The sequence below is a fragment of the Scyliorhinus torazame genome, chromosome 2 (genome assembly GCF_047496885.1).
Source record: "Scyliorhinus torazame isolate Kashiwa2021f chromosome 2, sScyTor2.1, whole genome shotgun sequence".
Lineage (NCBI taxonomy): Eukaryota > Metazoa > Chordata > Chondrichthyes > Carcharhiniformes > Scyliorhinidae > Scyliorhinus > Scyliorhinus torazame.
Window position 1 is genome coordinate 70,308,918 of NC_092708.1, and position 16,246 is coordinate 70,325,163.

The window sequence follows — 16,246 nt, forward strand, 5'->3', positions numbered from 1 at the left end:
AACACTATCTGCATACACTCCAGAAATTCCTCCTCTATTGTACTGTGACTAATTTGAATCATCCAATCTAAATGCAGATTAAAATCATCCATAATCACAGATGTTCCTTTCTCACATGCATTGCTGATTTCCTGTCTAATGCTATTCCCAACATGACCAAGCAGTTTAGTGGTCTGTAAAACATCCCTACGAATGTTTTTTGCCCTTTATGTTTCTTAACTCCACCTAGACAGATCCAACATCACCTGTACTAATATCTTTCCTCAATATTGTATCAACATCTTCTTTAATCAACAATGCAACTCCACCATCTTTTCCTTTCTGTCTGTCCTTCCTAAAAATTGAATAGCCCTCAATGTTTAGTTCCCATTCTTGGTCACCTTGGAGCCATGTCTCCGTAATCCCAATAATATCATATCTCGTTACATCGCGCAACTAATTCATCCATTTTATTTCGAATACTCCGCTCTTCAGATACAAAACCTGAAAGCTCGTCCTTTTCCTTACTATTTTTCAGTGTCATTATCTGATACAGATCCTTGATTTCTCTGCGTATCACTTCTCTTATTCTCCTTGCAGCTTTTTTCTTGATTCCCCTTGCTCTCAATCCTTAGTTCCCATCCCCTGCCATATTAGTTTAAACCCTCCCCAAATCGCTCTAGCAAGTACCCCCCTTGACATCATATAAGCCACATGAGTTCCTCGGTTAGTTTTGTTGAACACATGGCTAAAATCTACTTTTCACTCCTATGAAGTATAGGTTTTCAAACTGTTCTCCGTAAGAGAAATTCCTGGGGATATTTGGAGAGCATCAGATTCCTAAATTTGATTAAAAATATCCAGCAGGTCAGGTAGCATCTTTGGAGAAGCAGGTCAGGTAGCATCTTTGGAGAAACAGAGTTAACATTTCAAGTCAATGACCTTTCATCAGAACTGAGAAAAGTTAAAAACTTAATAGGATTTGAGGAAGAGGTAGGTGGGGCAAGGAAGGTGTTTATGATAAGGTGGAAGACAAAAGAGAATGGTGAAGGGTCAGGAAAAAAGATGTGCTGAGGGCAGGTACTGCTGACAGCAAGCAAAAGTTAAGAGTAAAACCGTAACATGCAAAGAAAACAAAATAGGCTATCCAAACACGGAGTGGAGCATCCCTTTTACCTCTTGTCTGCTCACTGTCCAAGCCCCCAAACCCCCCTCTTAGGTGAAGTAGTGATTTATGTGCACTTCTTTCAATTTAGTACTGTATTTGCCACTCACAATGTGCTATCCTCATCATTGGGGAGACCAAACGCAGATTGGGTGACCGCTTTTCCGGAACCCCTCCACTCAGTAACAAACATTATCCCGAACTTCCAGTTGCCTATAACTTCAATTCTCCAAGTTGATCTCACAGTGACATCTCTGTCCTTGGCCTGCTGCACTGCTCCAGTAAAGCTCAGTAAAACTGAGGAACAGCACTTCATTTTTCGATTAAGCACAATACACACCCTGCCCCTCCATTCTACTCCCTTTTCTACTCATTTTTCATTTGTTCTATTTTGGCTTTCAGGCAGAAGCACAAGTAGGTTTCTTCTCTTGCCCCCTCACCATTCCCTTTGGCCACATAGGACAAACTTTCCTTTGTCCTAGTTTGATCCATCCCTTAATCAAGTCTGATTACATCTCAAGATTTCCCAAGTTCTGCTGGAATCTTATTGACTTGAAACAATAACTCAGTTTGTCTCCACAGATGCTGCCTGACTAGCTGAGTATTTCCAGTATTTTCTGTTTTTATTTCAAATACCAGCATCCATTGTATTCTGGTTCATCTTAATTTGATTATTCACTTGTACATGATTTCAATTACTGCCTGTGTTTTTAAAGAAAACCTTGTAATGTTAGCACCCTTTTCCTTTGCTTTGAAGAAAAAAGGCATGCTTCATAGTCTGGACTTTGATGTACCTAACAGCTAGGTTATCAGCGTTCTGCCAGTAACTTCTTTTATCTGCACAGGCAGTTAAACACCAAATCCAGAAGCTGTTGAGAGATATCCTGCTCTGCCACAGGGTGCATTGTTGCAGCCCTCATTCGACACTGAAATTGTTATAATGGTGGCAAATCGGGGTAATTGCCCATGAGCTCGATGCTAAACCAGCTGAAAATGTTAGGGCGAGTGTATGGAGGAATAATGGCGTGTAAAGCAGTGTAATCATGAACAACCTCTCTGGTGCTGAGAAATTTAATTTTGCAACTGAGAGTTTCATTTCGCTGAAGAGAAAATTAATGGAAATCTTAAAGAAAATAAAGCAAAACTCATTGCTCCTCCCCTCCAAACCCCCCTCTTTTGTCTCTCCCTTAAACGCTAATGTATTCAATCTTATTTTGCTTCCTTGCACATGGTTTCCATTTCCTGTTTCTTGCTTCCTGGTTGAGGCACTGCATAGTTCAATGAGGATTCTACAATCGGAGTGGTTGAAGAGGCTCGCTGTTGCTTGTTCTGTTCAAAGACATCACAGACCCACTATAGAGGTCATTTTCACAGTAACTTCATTGAAGCTTACTTGTGACAATAAGTGATTATTCTTATTATTGTACCGAAACAGATGTCAGATGACTGCCCATGAAAAGTCTTACAAGTAAGGTAGACAGCAAAAGCCATTCCCTGGCGAATTAAATGAAAATCCATGGTGGTACTGGTTTAAGCCTTGTGATGACAAATCCAATCTTCTGATCACACTGACACGGATTACCCGAGAGAAGGATGAACAGCATAACTGCAGGGCTGAGAACGTACTATACAAGGATAGACATGTAGACTATTACATCGGTTGTCATCTCTTTCAATCATTAGGGCAAAGAAAATAAATCAAAGACAAGCACATTCTCATACATCTGATCCACATATTTGTCCTACGGAATGAAATGTACTCTGGTAAAGGCACTGTTCAATCTGGCGATTAGCATCATCTCCTGAGCTACCTCCTCCACGGAATACAGTAAATCATGGAACTGGGGGAGCTCTAAGGAGCAACTGTGGAAGAGAGAGAACAAAAAAGACAGCAAGAGCTGAAAATAGGTAACACGTAGAAAAAGCAGCAGGGGATATAAGAGTAACCAAACATGGTTTTAGAATATTAACTGAGTAGTTAAAATAATATAGGCCCTTTAATCAGATGTGGATAACATTGCAAACAAAAATGCCGAAATACTAGGATCAGTTGAATTATCTTCATAGTAAAGAGAGAAAATATTATATTTGACATCTCAGGGCAACTAGTAATGTATCAAAGGCTAGAAAATGATTAAATTTCACATAAGAAAACAATATTAGAAAAAAATGGTAAAAAACGCTGACAAATGCCCATGTTCTGATGCTTTCCCCTCCAGCATTTTAAAGAAAATAGGTAAGGAAAACAGCAATGCTGTATTCATAATACTTCAAAACTCTGCAATTGAGGAATTATCCCTTCAGATTAGAAAATTGCCAATGTACCTCCATTATTTAAGAAAGCTGAGAAAGAGAAACTGATCGAGGAATTATAGGCACGTTAGTCAAAGTTCTGTTGTGAGAAAAGTATTGGAATCTATAAAGGACAGGGTTTTGGGAAACTTAAGTAATTTCAGCTGAGAGAACATCAATATGTCTTTGTAAAGGGCATGTCGTATGTAATAAACTGACTTGTATTTCTTGAGAAAGTTACTAATAATTTGGGCAAGTAGCTATGGGTATAGTTTATATGGACTTCAGACTGTTTACTCAGATTAACACCCATGAAAGCAAATTATGGACCCGTTTAGGATATTAGTGGTAGAAGACTGTAGGATAATGAGTACATACACAAATTGGAATGAAGTGGCCCACCAGGGTCGATGCTGATGTCTCCGCTATTCACTATATTTATTAATGACTTAGATAATCTAAGACAACCACATATCCAAGTTTTCTGATGACACAAAAATAAACGGTATAAGACAGTGTAGACAGGAGCATGAAATTATGAAGAAATATCGACAGGTTAAGTGAATGGGCAAAAATGTGGCGATGGATTTCAATGCAGGTCCATTCAGGGCTAAAAATTAAATATTTTCTGCTAGGAGCAGAAGAGGTTGATAGAGATTTAGGGGTTTATGTTGTTATGGGTCAGGGGTTAGAGAACCCCAAAGTGTATCATGGAGTTCACCTGACCCACAATTTAATAGATTGCGGTATGGGGAGCACACAGTCCACTTTACAGGTGTGGTACAGCAGAAATGGATAAGTATTTTTTAAAGCAAAACAATGTTTATTCTATGAACTCAAGTTAACCTTTTTAAAACATAGTGAACATCTTAGCAACTATTAATTCAAATCCAACCCCCAAAGAATACAACACTAAGTAATCCTTCATAACTTCTCAAACAACATCCAGAAGACAGAAGAAACACCTCTCAACAGAAACACATTAGGTTTACATTCACGACTGAAAACATTTATAATTCTGAATTCACCAAATGATCAAGAGATAATCTTTTCATGGCAGAGAGATCAACAGTACACCTGCTATGTCGGGCTTCAGCTCCAACATTGAAAACGAAACTAAAAGACACCCTGCAGCCTGCTCAAAAACAAAAGTAAAAAGCTGACAGACAGCCCAGCTCCACCCACACTCTGACACATCACTGCAGTAATAAACACACATTTCTTCAGGTACTCTCACTACAGATATTTATACACATACACATTTATAAACACCCATTTCTTAAAGGTACTCTCACCTGACAATGTGCATAGATCACTAAAATGCAGTGATCAAGCAAAACAAAATCCAAAAGGCTGAAGGAAAGTTAGTTTTGCTGCAGCTACACAAATGCATACATAGTTAAACCACATCGAGAGTACTGTGAAACGTTCTGGGCACAGCACCTTCCAAGGCTCCTTTCACCGAAAGGGAATGTAGTCGCAGATTCGCCCCATGTGTTACCAGGGCCCCATGAGCCAGGCTGATGGATATGGAGGCAAGACTGATGAAAGGATTTAGAACACAGATCTGGCATGGTCTCAATTAATGGTAGAAAAGGTTTGAGGGGCTCAGCAGCCTATTCCACTCAACCTATCCTCTTATGACAAGCCCTTTAACCCAGTTTAGTGCACTTTTGGTGTACTCCTTTCCAAGGCAAGATAAGGAGACAAAAATTGCACGCACTACTTCCTGAGTAGTGTCACCAAGACTCTATACAATTGTAAGACTTTTTACTCTTATAATCTAAATTATTTTGTAATGAAGTCAAACATATCATTCTCCATTACCATTAAAAGTTGACAGTGGGCACAGAACAGTTGGTACTGCGGTCATGAAAACTTGACATTGTTACTACCAGTATGGGAGGAATGCATTGTCCACTACTCCACAGGTCACACCATTAGTTTAAAAGTTTGAACATAATTCGTATATATGAAAATGGATAATTGTTTACCTTCGGCATGGTTACCCAGAATAAAAGAGACTTTAACCAGGCTTCTTTTAATAAACAAGAAACTTTAGTTTATTATAAAAACAGGCTGGTCAAATATAAAGGCATAGCTTACTAACATATGGTATGAAAAATTAAAGTACACCAAGTCTTTGAAGATTCTCCAAGTCACTCACTCACACACACACACAAACTCTGCCAAAAGGTAAAAGTCAATGGTTCAATGGAAAAGACAAGATTGCGGAGTCTTTGAAATGACATCCAGGTTATATGGTTGCTCTTGCAGCTCTGATCTGTGAAACAATTGATGACTCTTGCATAGTTTTCAGACAGGCTTGAGGAACACTTGCAGCTATTCCAGCATCTACAGCAATTTAGGAGAAGCTCATATTCACTTCTGGCTGTGGACTGGCTCTGGGCTGCAAAAAGGCTGCTGTCTTCTTTTCACAAAGTAGTTGGTGGTCCTCCTCAAAGCAAAGCCAACTTTCCAGTAATGTTATTTTTCAGGGCCATAAACTACAATGTGACCTCATTTGTACACAGTCCTTCAGGGTCAAGAATTTTCCAGTTTATTTTAAACTGCTTAATTACCCTTTTGTGTAAAATTATGTTTTTTCCAGGAATAGTGATCAGAGTTCTGCATTAACCTTTTAAGAGATAGTGTCCTTCAAAGCGCAAATTCCTCCAGAATCTTGTTCGTCCTTGAAGACCATTTTCAGTCATTAAAGTGTTCAGAATAACACCCATATCAGAAGTCAGGCTTTGTGGTGGAAACAAAGGTCATTGTCAAATTTCTGTACTTACATTGACATTTTTAAATTTATTAAACGTCATGCTCTCCATTTTGGGTAGCACCACTCCATTGTGTCTCTAGGAGGCACATTGCAGGGCTCTTCATCATAGTCATGTTTGTTATTTCACACAAAACTCAAGCTGGGGCCTAAATAGTGATTTCTAAAGGTTTAGCATAATTTCTTGTTTTTTGTGCTCGTCAGTTTGTAAAGCCAAAGATCCCATATGCTTTTTAAACAAACATATCAACTTGCCCTGCCACCTCCAAATATTTGGGTCTGTCCATCCCAAGATCTTGGTCCTGCACTCCTCTAAAAATTGTACCATTTAATTTACATTGCCTCTCCTCATTCTTCCTAACAAAATGCATCACCTCACACTTCTCTGCATTAAATTACATCTGCCATGTGTCTTCAGATTTTACCCATACCTTCCTGAAGTCTAGTACAATCCTCCTCGCTCAATTTTATACTTCCAAATTTCAAGTCATTTGAATGATGCCCTGTGAAGCCTAGGTCATCAATATGCATCAATAGTACTCTTGATACGGACACCTAGGGACACCACTGCACATTTCCTTCCAGCCTGAGAAACAACAGTTTATAACTATGTTCCAGGCAGCACGGGAGCACAAGTGGCTAGCACTGTGACTTCACAGCGCCAGGGTCCCAGGTTCGATTCCCCGCTGTGTCACTGTCGGTGTGGAGTCTGCACGTTCTCCCAGTGTCTGCGTGGGATTCCTCCGGGTGCTCCGGTTTTCTCCCACAGTCCAAAGACGTGCAGGTTAGGTGGACTGGCCATGATAAATTGCCCTTAGTGACCAAAATGTTTAGGAGGGATTATTGGGTTACGGGGATAGGGTGGAAGTGACGGCTTAAGTGGTGCAGACTCGATGGGCCTCATTCTGCACTGTATGTTCTATGTTCTGCTTTTTGTCTTAGCCCATTCCATCTCCACACAGTCACTGCCTGATTAAGTCCTCTTGGCTTCAATTTTGCTAACAAGTCTATTATGCGGTGCTTCATCAAAGAATGTGGTGCTTTATCAACTGACCTTGAAATCAATGCTTTGGTGAATTACTACAGGTCAGACTAATTTTCAATTTTTACAGAAAAGTAGATTTTCAAAGGTCAAGGTTCAGATCAGAAGTCAATTACTGTTTGGTCAACGGGTTCTGCAGATTGTAATGTACTCAACTCATAAGTATTCAGCATTTTTAACATTATTTTGCATTTTTGGGGTAAATGGGATGTCTGAACGTACAAATATAATTCTAAAATAAATCTACAGTGGACGTTTTATGGTGTTCTCATGGTGTGTTTGGGGGGTAAGCAGCAATATCATGATTTTACTGTCATGCAATTAGCAATACATTGTCACAGCCACCGATATGCAGTGATTGAATTAGTTAAATCTATTTTAATTGTATGGCATGTTTTTTCCCTCACCCATTGTTCTGAATGCAGAATTTTATAATTCAGAATCTCATAATTGTAAATAAGTTATTTATGTTCCTTCACCACCATGTCTTTTTATTGTAGGCAGGAAATTATTGTATAGAATTTAGAAATCGGGATGGGGTTGGTTGGGCTTTCATAACATGGGGTTTGAAAGCAAAGAAGAGGTTAATTTACAAAGTTCCTCGGTTCTGACTGTTTTTGGGGATGCAAAGTTAATGACGGGCTTACTTGAGCGAAGAAGAGTCTCAAATATGCTTAAGACCAAAATTAAGAGGATAATGGCTTTCTCCACTGAGAAAAATGTTATTTATCGTTATATATTGTTATTTATCATAACAAAATCAATATGCATCAAAAGTAGGTTTTAACAATTCAATTCAACAGTGAAATATGCAATATTTCATTTTTCTATGGAGCATAAAAGTTATTTGGACATGAGAAATTTCAATAATTTGAAAAAGTAGTGGAGGAAAGAAATTAGTAATATTGATTAGCTAATCATTGGTTCGCCTCCTGCACACCTGTTATCCAGGCTGCGTACTTAGCCCCCTACTATACTCCGTATACACACACGACTGCCTGGCAGAATTTGGTTCCAATTCCATCTACAAGATTGCTGACGACACGTCCCTAGTGGGTCGGATCTCGAACAACGACAAGTCACAATACAGGGGGGAGATAGAGAACCTAACCTAGTGGAGTGGTGTAAAGACAATAATCTATCCCTATGCCAGCAAAACTATAGAGCTGGTCATTGACTTCAGGAAGTAAAGTACTGTACACGCCCCTGTCTCAATCACCGGGGAAGACGTGGAGATGGTTGACAGCTTCAAATTCCTAGTGTGCACATCACCAAAAATATGTCCTGGTCCGCCCACGTCGACGCTACACACAACAGTACCTTTACTTCCTCAGGAAACTAAGGAAATTTGGCATGTCTACCCTGGCTCTTACAAACTTTTACAGATGCACCATAGAAAGCATCCTATCTGGCTGCATCACAGCCTGATGTGGCAACTGCTGGGCCCAAAACCGCAAGGAACTTCAGAGAGTTGTGAACACAGCCCAGTCCATCACACAAACCTGCCTCCCATCCATTGACTCCATCTATACCTTCCGCTGCCTGGGGAAAGCGGGCAGCATAATCAAAGACCCTCCCACCCGGCTTACTCACTGTTCCAACTTTTTCCAACAGGCAGGAGATACAAAAGTCTGAGAACACACACAAACAGATTCAAAAACAGCTTCTTCCCCACGGTTACCAGACTCCTAAATGACCCTATTAAGGACTGACTTGATTAATACTACACTCCTATATGCTTCACCCGATGCCGGTGTTTATGCATTTACATTGTGTACCTTGTGGTGCCCTATTATGTATTTTCTTTTCATGTACTAAATGATCTGTTCGAGCTGCTCGCAGAAAAATACTTTTCACTGTACCTTGGTACATGTGACAATAAAGAAATCCATCCAAAATGTGTGAATCTAATTAATAAATCTCCAAATCAGTTGAAAGATATTTATTGAGAGACAGTCATATGGGAAGAATGAGACAAAGATAGGAGACAGGAGATAAATATTACAACTGGAAGAAATGTCCACCAAATGCAACAGTTTTAATCTACTATTTGTGGATCTCTGATTTTATAACAGAGGTGTTATGTCATGTAATGCCACAGATTTATCGTGACTGAATAAATCAAATTCTATTTGATTTATAAATAAGATACACAAATCACTGAGAGTGGCAATGCAATTCAATAAAAAAGAATATTGTTATATTCTCGAGGTATGGAATAAAAAAGCTGAGACATTATTGTTGCAAAGTCATGCTTTACATCAAAAAATACTTTCGGTGGGATTTTCCGGCCACCCACCATCAAAATCATCTGGTCTCATCAGACATCAATGGATATTGACGTGCCGGTTGCATCCCCAGCATGGGTTCCGCCACGGCGGGTATGGAAAATCCCAGCCTTTACGCATTCACTGGCCAAAAAACACAGACTGAACTTTAAAAAGGACAAAGGCAACATTTTGTATAGGACAAATTCCAAAGTCATTAAGCTGAGCCAACCTATTTACAGCAGCTCAAAGATAATCATCTGAGAATAATGTGAATGAACCACATCTCCTGAGCCATTCGCAGGACATCCAGACTGGGTGGGGAGAAAGCAATAGATGTAATCACTTCAGACGAAGTGGAAGAGGAATTCACCCAGCCATAATCTAATCAAGTTCCACCTGGAACCACTAGCCATAACCATATTTGAATAACTGGTCAGTTGGGAGAGAGTGAATGTGATAACCAGCAAACACTCTTGTCTTAAGAGTATTCTCCAGGTCAGACAGAAACAGAAAAGGTGCCGAAGTGGCAAGACTTTTGTGTGGGCCTCCTTCGCTTTCCCCCGCATTCAACTTGCAAGTTTGAGCAGTATGTGTTGTTTGGCTAGCCAAATAGTTGTTGAGCGAGAAGCATAGATGCATGAAAAGGGCATGTAGATTGACACAAAGGAGAAAGGAATAGAAGAATATGTTGATGGGATTATATGAAAAAGAGGGAGAGGAAACTCGTTTGGAGGATAAACATTTTGTGGGCTGTATGGTCTATTTTTATAAATATATATCCTTGCAAAATCCATAATTTATCCTAAACCATGTCACTTTGTATCGTCTCTCCCATTTTCCCCTCTCTCACAAAGTTGAACTCGTCTATAAAATCCACTTCCTGCCCCTTGATCCCCAATCCACCCATTCCTAAATCTTCTTCCTGGTCACATTAGTAAAGGCTTTTTTCAGTACACCGTTAATCCTCGCAATGGTCGAACAAGCTTGAGGGGTTAAATAGCCTTATTCTGTACCTCCATCCTTCAACATGTCCTCATCTCTAGCCGTGTGATCCCTTCTCCAGCTTAACCCCTGCTTATTCAATAGCGAACTCCAGCCCAAAGTCACTGATATTAACTCTATGACACTTAATTCTTCACTGACCTTTCGGCAGAACCTAACATGGTGGAATCTGCCATCTTCTACTGTTTCATATTGTATGGAGATTTACATTCCATGAAAAGAATGCAATTAGGATAGCAATATACAAGTGAACCAGGTTGTGCTAAGCTTCACAGAAATAAGTTATCTGCCACATTTAAAAAATGTTTTGTTGAAATATCAGAAACTGAGCAAAGATTTTCCCCAGATATTTATTTCTTTAACTCAGGAAATGCAGTGGGGGCTTTCACTGAAATGCAAAATAGATCGAAAGGAATAGGTCTTGCAATGCAAATGACATATAATTCAGAATTTTTCAGTGTTCCAAAATCAGGTTTTTTAATTCATTATAGGATATGAGCATCATCAGCAAGGATATTTATTATCCATTCCCAGATTGCCCTCAAGAAGATGGTGAATACATTGAGTGGCGAGGTAGTCCATCACAGTAACTTCATACTTGTGACAATAAAATATTATTATTCTGGTGCTGGTTTAGCACACTGGGCTAAATCACTGGTTTTTAAAGCAGAGCAAGGCAGGCCAGCAACACGGTTCAATTCCTGTACCAGCCTTCCCAAACAGGCGCCGGAATGTGGCGACTAGATGCTTTTCACATTCACTTCATTGAAGCCTACTTGTGACAATAAGCGATTTTCATTTCATTTCATTCATTCATTTAATTTCATAAGGCAATTGTGTCAACCTCTCCTGTGGCCCCGGAGTCACTTATAGACTTGAATGGATAAGCGCAACCGATTTCCTTTTCTAAAAGGACATCAGTGAGATTGGTAAGTTTTATGGCAGTCTATAGTTTCATGGTGACCATTACTGATAACATTTTGCTTTATTTCCAGATTTATTTAATTATTTGAATTGAAATGCTCAGATTTGAACTATAGTCATCAGGTCAAGATTTAGGATTCATATGCAGTAAAACAGGAGTTTGGTAACATAACCACTTGGCCACAGTATGTTTCAAATTAAATCAAATGGTGTTCAGCTTGTTTGAACATTAGCAAAACTATATTTAATCTATTGCATTTCCAAGAGAAAATGTGTTGAAATCAAAACAACCTACACCTAGTTCAAGTGATTGCATTTCCTAATACTTCAATTTTATAAATTAAGTCATTGGAGGCAATCTGAGACCACAGAGGAAAGAAATTAGATTGTTTAACCCTCTGCTCTCGAAATAAATGTTTTTATTTATATTAGCCTCCATCCTATAATTAGGTTTCAGAAAGAATAAAATAGGTAACAGACTGCATTATCGTGCACCAGTCATCATTCTTTAATAACAGAAGACAGATTTTAAAATATAAAAGGCAATAAGTCTTAATGTGAGCACTCCTGAAAAGAAACTGGATTTCCTTTAGCTTCTTTTTACGTTCATGTTCAAAACTCATCCCAGTCAAATGCCATCAGCGCTGTTTAAAACAGAAATATTCAAAAGTTCAAAGAAATTCAACAAAGGCAAAATTTGTATTAATGATTTAAGTCTAAAAGGGGACACTTTCTAATCTCCATGTAACAATAGCCTTCCCACGTTTTAACAGGTGCATTGAACAGCACCCAAGGAATCCAATATTCACTACTTTCAAATACAGGTACAGTGTTGCAAACCTGGCAACATCGAGGCAGAGGCCATGCCAGATGTTGGATCTTGCTGGTTTTTGGGACGGGTGGTTTGGACTGGGTCAGGTCAGGCAGATTGGGCTGAGCCGGTTCAGTTCGAGTCAAGGATTGCGTGGACCACTCAAGAGCATGGGAAAAGACTGGCACATGAAGCCGATAGCTACTCTGGTGTGCCACCACGACAATGCAGCACTAGCCTTGCAAGCTGCTCCGTTATTTTACTCGCTTGATAAGAATTAAAATTAATGGGCAGCAGCACAAAAATGTCAACTTCTCAGACATCTTAGTATTTGGATAAGCAGATTTGAACTGTTGTGCCTGTAGTAGCAACCAACGATGATCAGAATATATTTTTTGCAGCAGTGCTGTGCATCTATGTGCACAATTTTACACACTTTTCTTCCTGTAGCTGATGCTCGGTTTTCATCACCACCTCCTGCATCAGTTTTGCTCATTATGTACCATTTGTTAGAAATTATTTTTTCAATGTAAATCACCAATTAAAAATGTATTTCCATTTCTTTAGCATTAAAAATGATTAGATGGATTACGAATACAAAAGGATTGTTATAGGTATTTTCGGTGATGTCGATGAAGGCACCATGCTGGATTGCACAATTATATGGCCCTGTTGTGATTTTGATGGTGATGCTGGCCATGGATGCAGCCGAGTCGGAAATAGTGGTTTCCATTTCTGCTGATAAGTGTAGACTGGAGAGTTAAAACATCAGATTATTGACTAGAAAATAATCTGCAAATTTTAGTTAATTTAGAATTAACTGGAACTTGTCATTTCAATTTAAAACACAAAATATCTTTCATCAGGGGTCTATCACTTAATGTAATGTTAATTATGGATTAAGGGTAGGGGAAAATAAATTTGCTTCACAATTTTGTTCTGCTGTGCTTTCATTCAAATATTTCCCAAAGGAAAACACCAGTTTCTTCAATGGAGCCTGGGAATGCATACCAAACTCCTTTGATGAAACTGAGGTATATGTAATTATAGGTTGCACTCAATGACATCATGTTGTCACTTCAGATGACCGCCACACAAAATTGCCACTCCCCAAAATCTATATAGCCAACAGTCCTAAAAGCAGACAACTTTGAAATAATGAGGAATTAAGACAGGAGGAAACAGACAACAACCTCATTTTGTAACAGTTATTATGGGGCATTTCAACTGAATATATTTCTACTTTGGAGCGTTGCTGACAGTGCAGCTTGCTTCATTAAGTTTTAATCTAAAACTCGGACCAGGGTTCAATTCCAGCCTTGGGTGACTGTCTGGAGTTTGTACGTTTCCTCCGGGTGCTCCGGTTTCCTCCCATAGTCCAAAGTTGGTAAGGTGGAATGGCTTTGCTAAATTGCCCCTTAGTGTCCAAAGGTGTGCAGGTTACATGGGGTTACAGGAATGTGGGGGGGGTTCTTGGATCTGAAAAAATATTCCCTGGCCTGTTCCTAATTTGTTTGTTTGTATGACACACATCATAAATAATATTTTTGCAGAGGTTTTATATCTACTAACTGTTACATTATAGAAACTGTTTGCTGAATCAGTTTCTGACTGACACTGAAGTGCAATATTATATACTCTGTACTGCAAAATTAAATCACCATTTTAACTGACATTCCCTTGTAAACTACAAGCAAATATGGCAAAAGCTAAAAGCTTTTCACAAAGGAGACCTGGCCTCTAGTGAGTGATACAATTTCAAGCTGTTACATTCAATTCAGCCAAGAAGCAGCATTAGCCTCCACAAGAGATGAATAGTGCTCCCAGGTGTATTATCTTCTGAATTTTTGTGACTTGGTACATGATTCCATTACTTTTTATCAAGCTAGAATTCAAGTATTTTATGAAACACAAAGGGCAAGAGAGAAGCACAACTAGGGGTTCAGTTTAATTTTAATGATGGCAGTGTTTTGGAGATCAATGAAAAGACGAACCTTTGGCACACTATGGCTAACAGCACAGAAGAAATAACATTCTTTTATTCTCTGATAACAGTAACAATTCCCCACAACATAATTGGCAAATTAGTGGTACACAACTGGAAATAGCTTCAGCTTTTTTGGATCAGGACACCGATTCCAATCTAAGCTACTGAAAATGAACATTTTAAACAATTTCTCTCTGGCTTATTGAGAAATGCACAATCTTTTTCCATAGGGCATTAGCTTTCAAGATTAAATAAAAGCAAATGGGAAAGACTTCAGTCCTGAGGGTTTGTCTTCGGATTTGGCGACAAGTTGATTTTAAACTTCCAACGGTAGCCATCACCTTGACACAAAATAGGCTTCAAAGATATCCTGCTTACCATCCTACCAGGAAGATAGCCACCCAGATGGTCTCAAGACAATTGACAAGTATCAGTATGAATCCTGGGGGCAACTGCAGGTACCAGCAGTCCCAAAAAACATGCTGAGCAGCATATTAGTCATGAAGAACTACTGAGGGTTTAATTACGTAAATATTTGTAGAAATCTGTAGCCATAGTGACTTTTGTTGTTGACAATTGTAATAATGTAATTCATCAGATGATTACAGCTGTACGTTGCAAGGCATCCCAAAATAGAAACAATTATCTGTGTAAAGAATGAACAAATATTACCTCACTATTTCTACAACTTTGGAGTGGTTTAGACTATGCTTACATCTTAACAACCATGATTACACTAAATATTACAATGTCAATAGGGAATGAATAGTCTGGGATTGGATCATGCTCGAAGGGAACCTTGGTGGATGAAGTGTTACAGCTATCAATGGCACCTTTTGGGTAACATAGGGAAAATAATCAAATCTTGAGCAATGCCCAGCTATCCCGAGCAGAAGTGCTTTTGGTGACACCTTCGAATTGAGCAGCCTGACAAACTTTACTGGCTGAGTCACAGGTGAAGAATGGTCACTGGAATGATGTATTATAAGTATATCAGAATCAAGATGTTTTACCCATCAGGAAAGAGGATACTGAGAGGTTTTTAAAATTACAAAAGGGTTTTTGATAGGTTAGAAATAGAGAAGATATTTCCAATCATATGGCAGAGCAAAACTAGGGCTTATAATTTGTAAGACAGTAATTTATAAATCCAATACAGCAATCAAGAGAAACTTCCTTTAACCAAAATAGTCAGAATGTGGAACTCTCAAGAAGTTGGAGCAAATAGCATAGATGCACTCAAGGTGAAGCTATATATATATATCACACACACACACAGGGGGGTGGGGGGAAACGGAGAAGCTGACAAGAGGGCTGTAAGCAGCTTTTTTGATGTCATAAAAACCAGCAGGAACCGGGTGGACTGAATGACCTGCTTTTGTGCTGGACATTCTATGTAATTGGTGCCCAGAAAGCACATTTCAGTGGTCAACCTGTCCAAGAAAGTGAAAGAAGAGAATCAATGGATGAAAGATTTTTTAAAAAGTATATAGAATATATAAATAGCAATTTAAATAGTTCCATTCTTTTCTGCTTAATTCACTGAATTTGTCAGTTGTAAACTCTTTTTTGGCTGAGTCTATTTGCAAAATAGAGCACAGACACTTCGCTAAACAATTACACATACACCAGATTTTAATTCATTTCCTACCTTGTAGGGTTTTCATTCTTTGAATGATCTGCATCCTCCAGAGACCATGGGAGTAAAGCCTAGCTCGAGTGGTTCTGTGGAAAATCACCTGCCTAGCATGCACACAAAAAATGTTGTCACGATGTTGCAGTAAGGCAATGCTGCAGTTGGTCTCCTACTCCCACTGTAATAGAGCCACAGGACCTGGTTGTTTCACCTGTATTGAATGCAACCGACGCCATGCTTATTTTTTTCTCCTTCACTTCCAACAAGCTCTTGTTCAACCAATCAATCTGAGCTGATGTGAGAAGTTTAAGTGGTTCCTTATACATTACCTGGTTGTGGAGGTTAAGTCTGCCTCC

The 16,246-nt window shown here is 39.0% G+C and overlaps 1 protein-coding gene across 25 annotated transcripts in view; it reads right to left on the reverse strand.

Moving 5' to 3' along the window:
- LOC140388349 (R3H domain-containing protein 1-like) overlaps positions 1–16,246 on the reverse strand; it is a 199,756-nt gene that overhangs the window by 47,055 nt on the left and 136,455 nt on the right. Inside the window, exons 23-24 of one of the 25 annotated variants that reach the window (XR_011934181.1) lie at positions 15,906–15,997; positions 5,473–6,187 (exon numbers count right to left, since the gene is read on the reverse strand). The exons of 19 other annotated variants lie outside the window; for them this stretch is intronic. Coding sequence is in view for 3 of the 6 variants with exons in the window: in XM_072472528.1 (XP_072328629.1) it covers positions 14,857–14,900 (44 nt within the window). In the remaining 3 variants the exon portion in view is untranslated. Of the gene's footprint in view, positions 1–5,472; positions 6,188–11,945; positions 12,101–14,202; positions 14,901–15,905; positions 15,998–16,246 lie in introns of those variants that run through there. 5 more of the 25 variants (XR_011934179.1, XR_011934180.1, XM_072472555.1 and 2 more) reach the window with 5 other exon arrangements.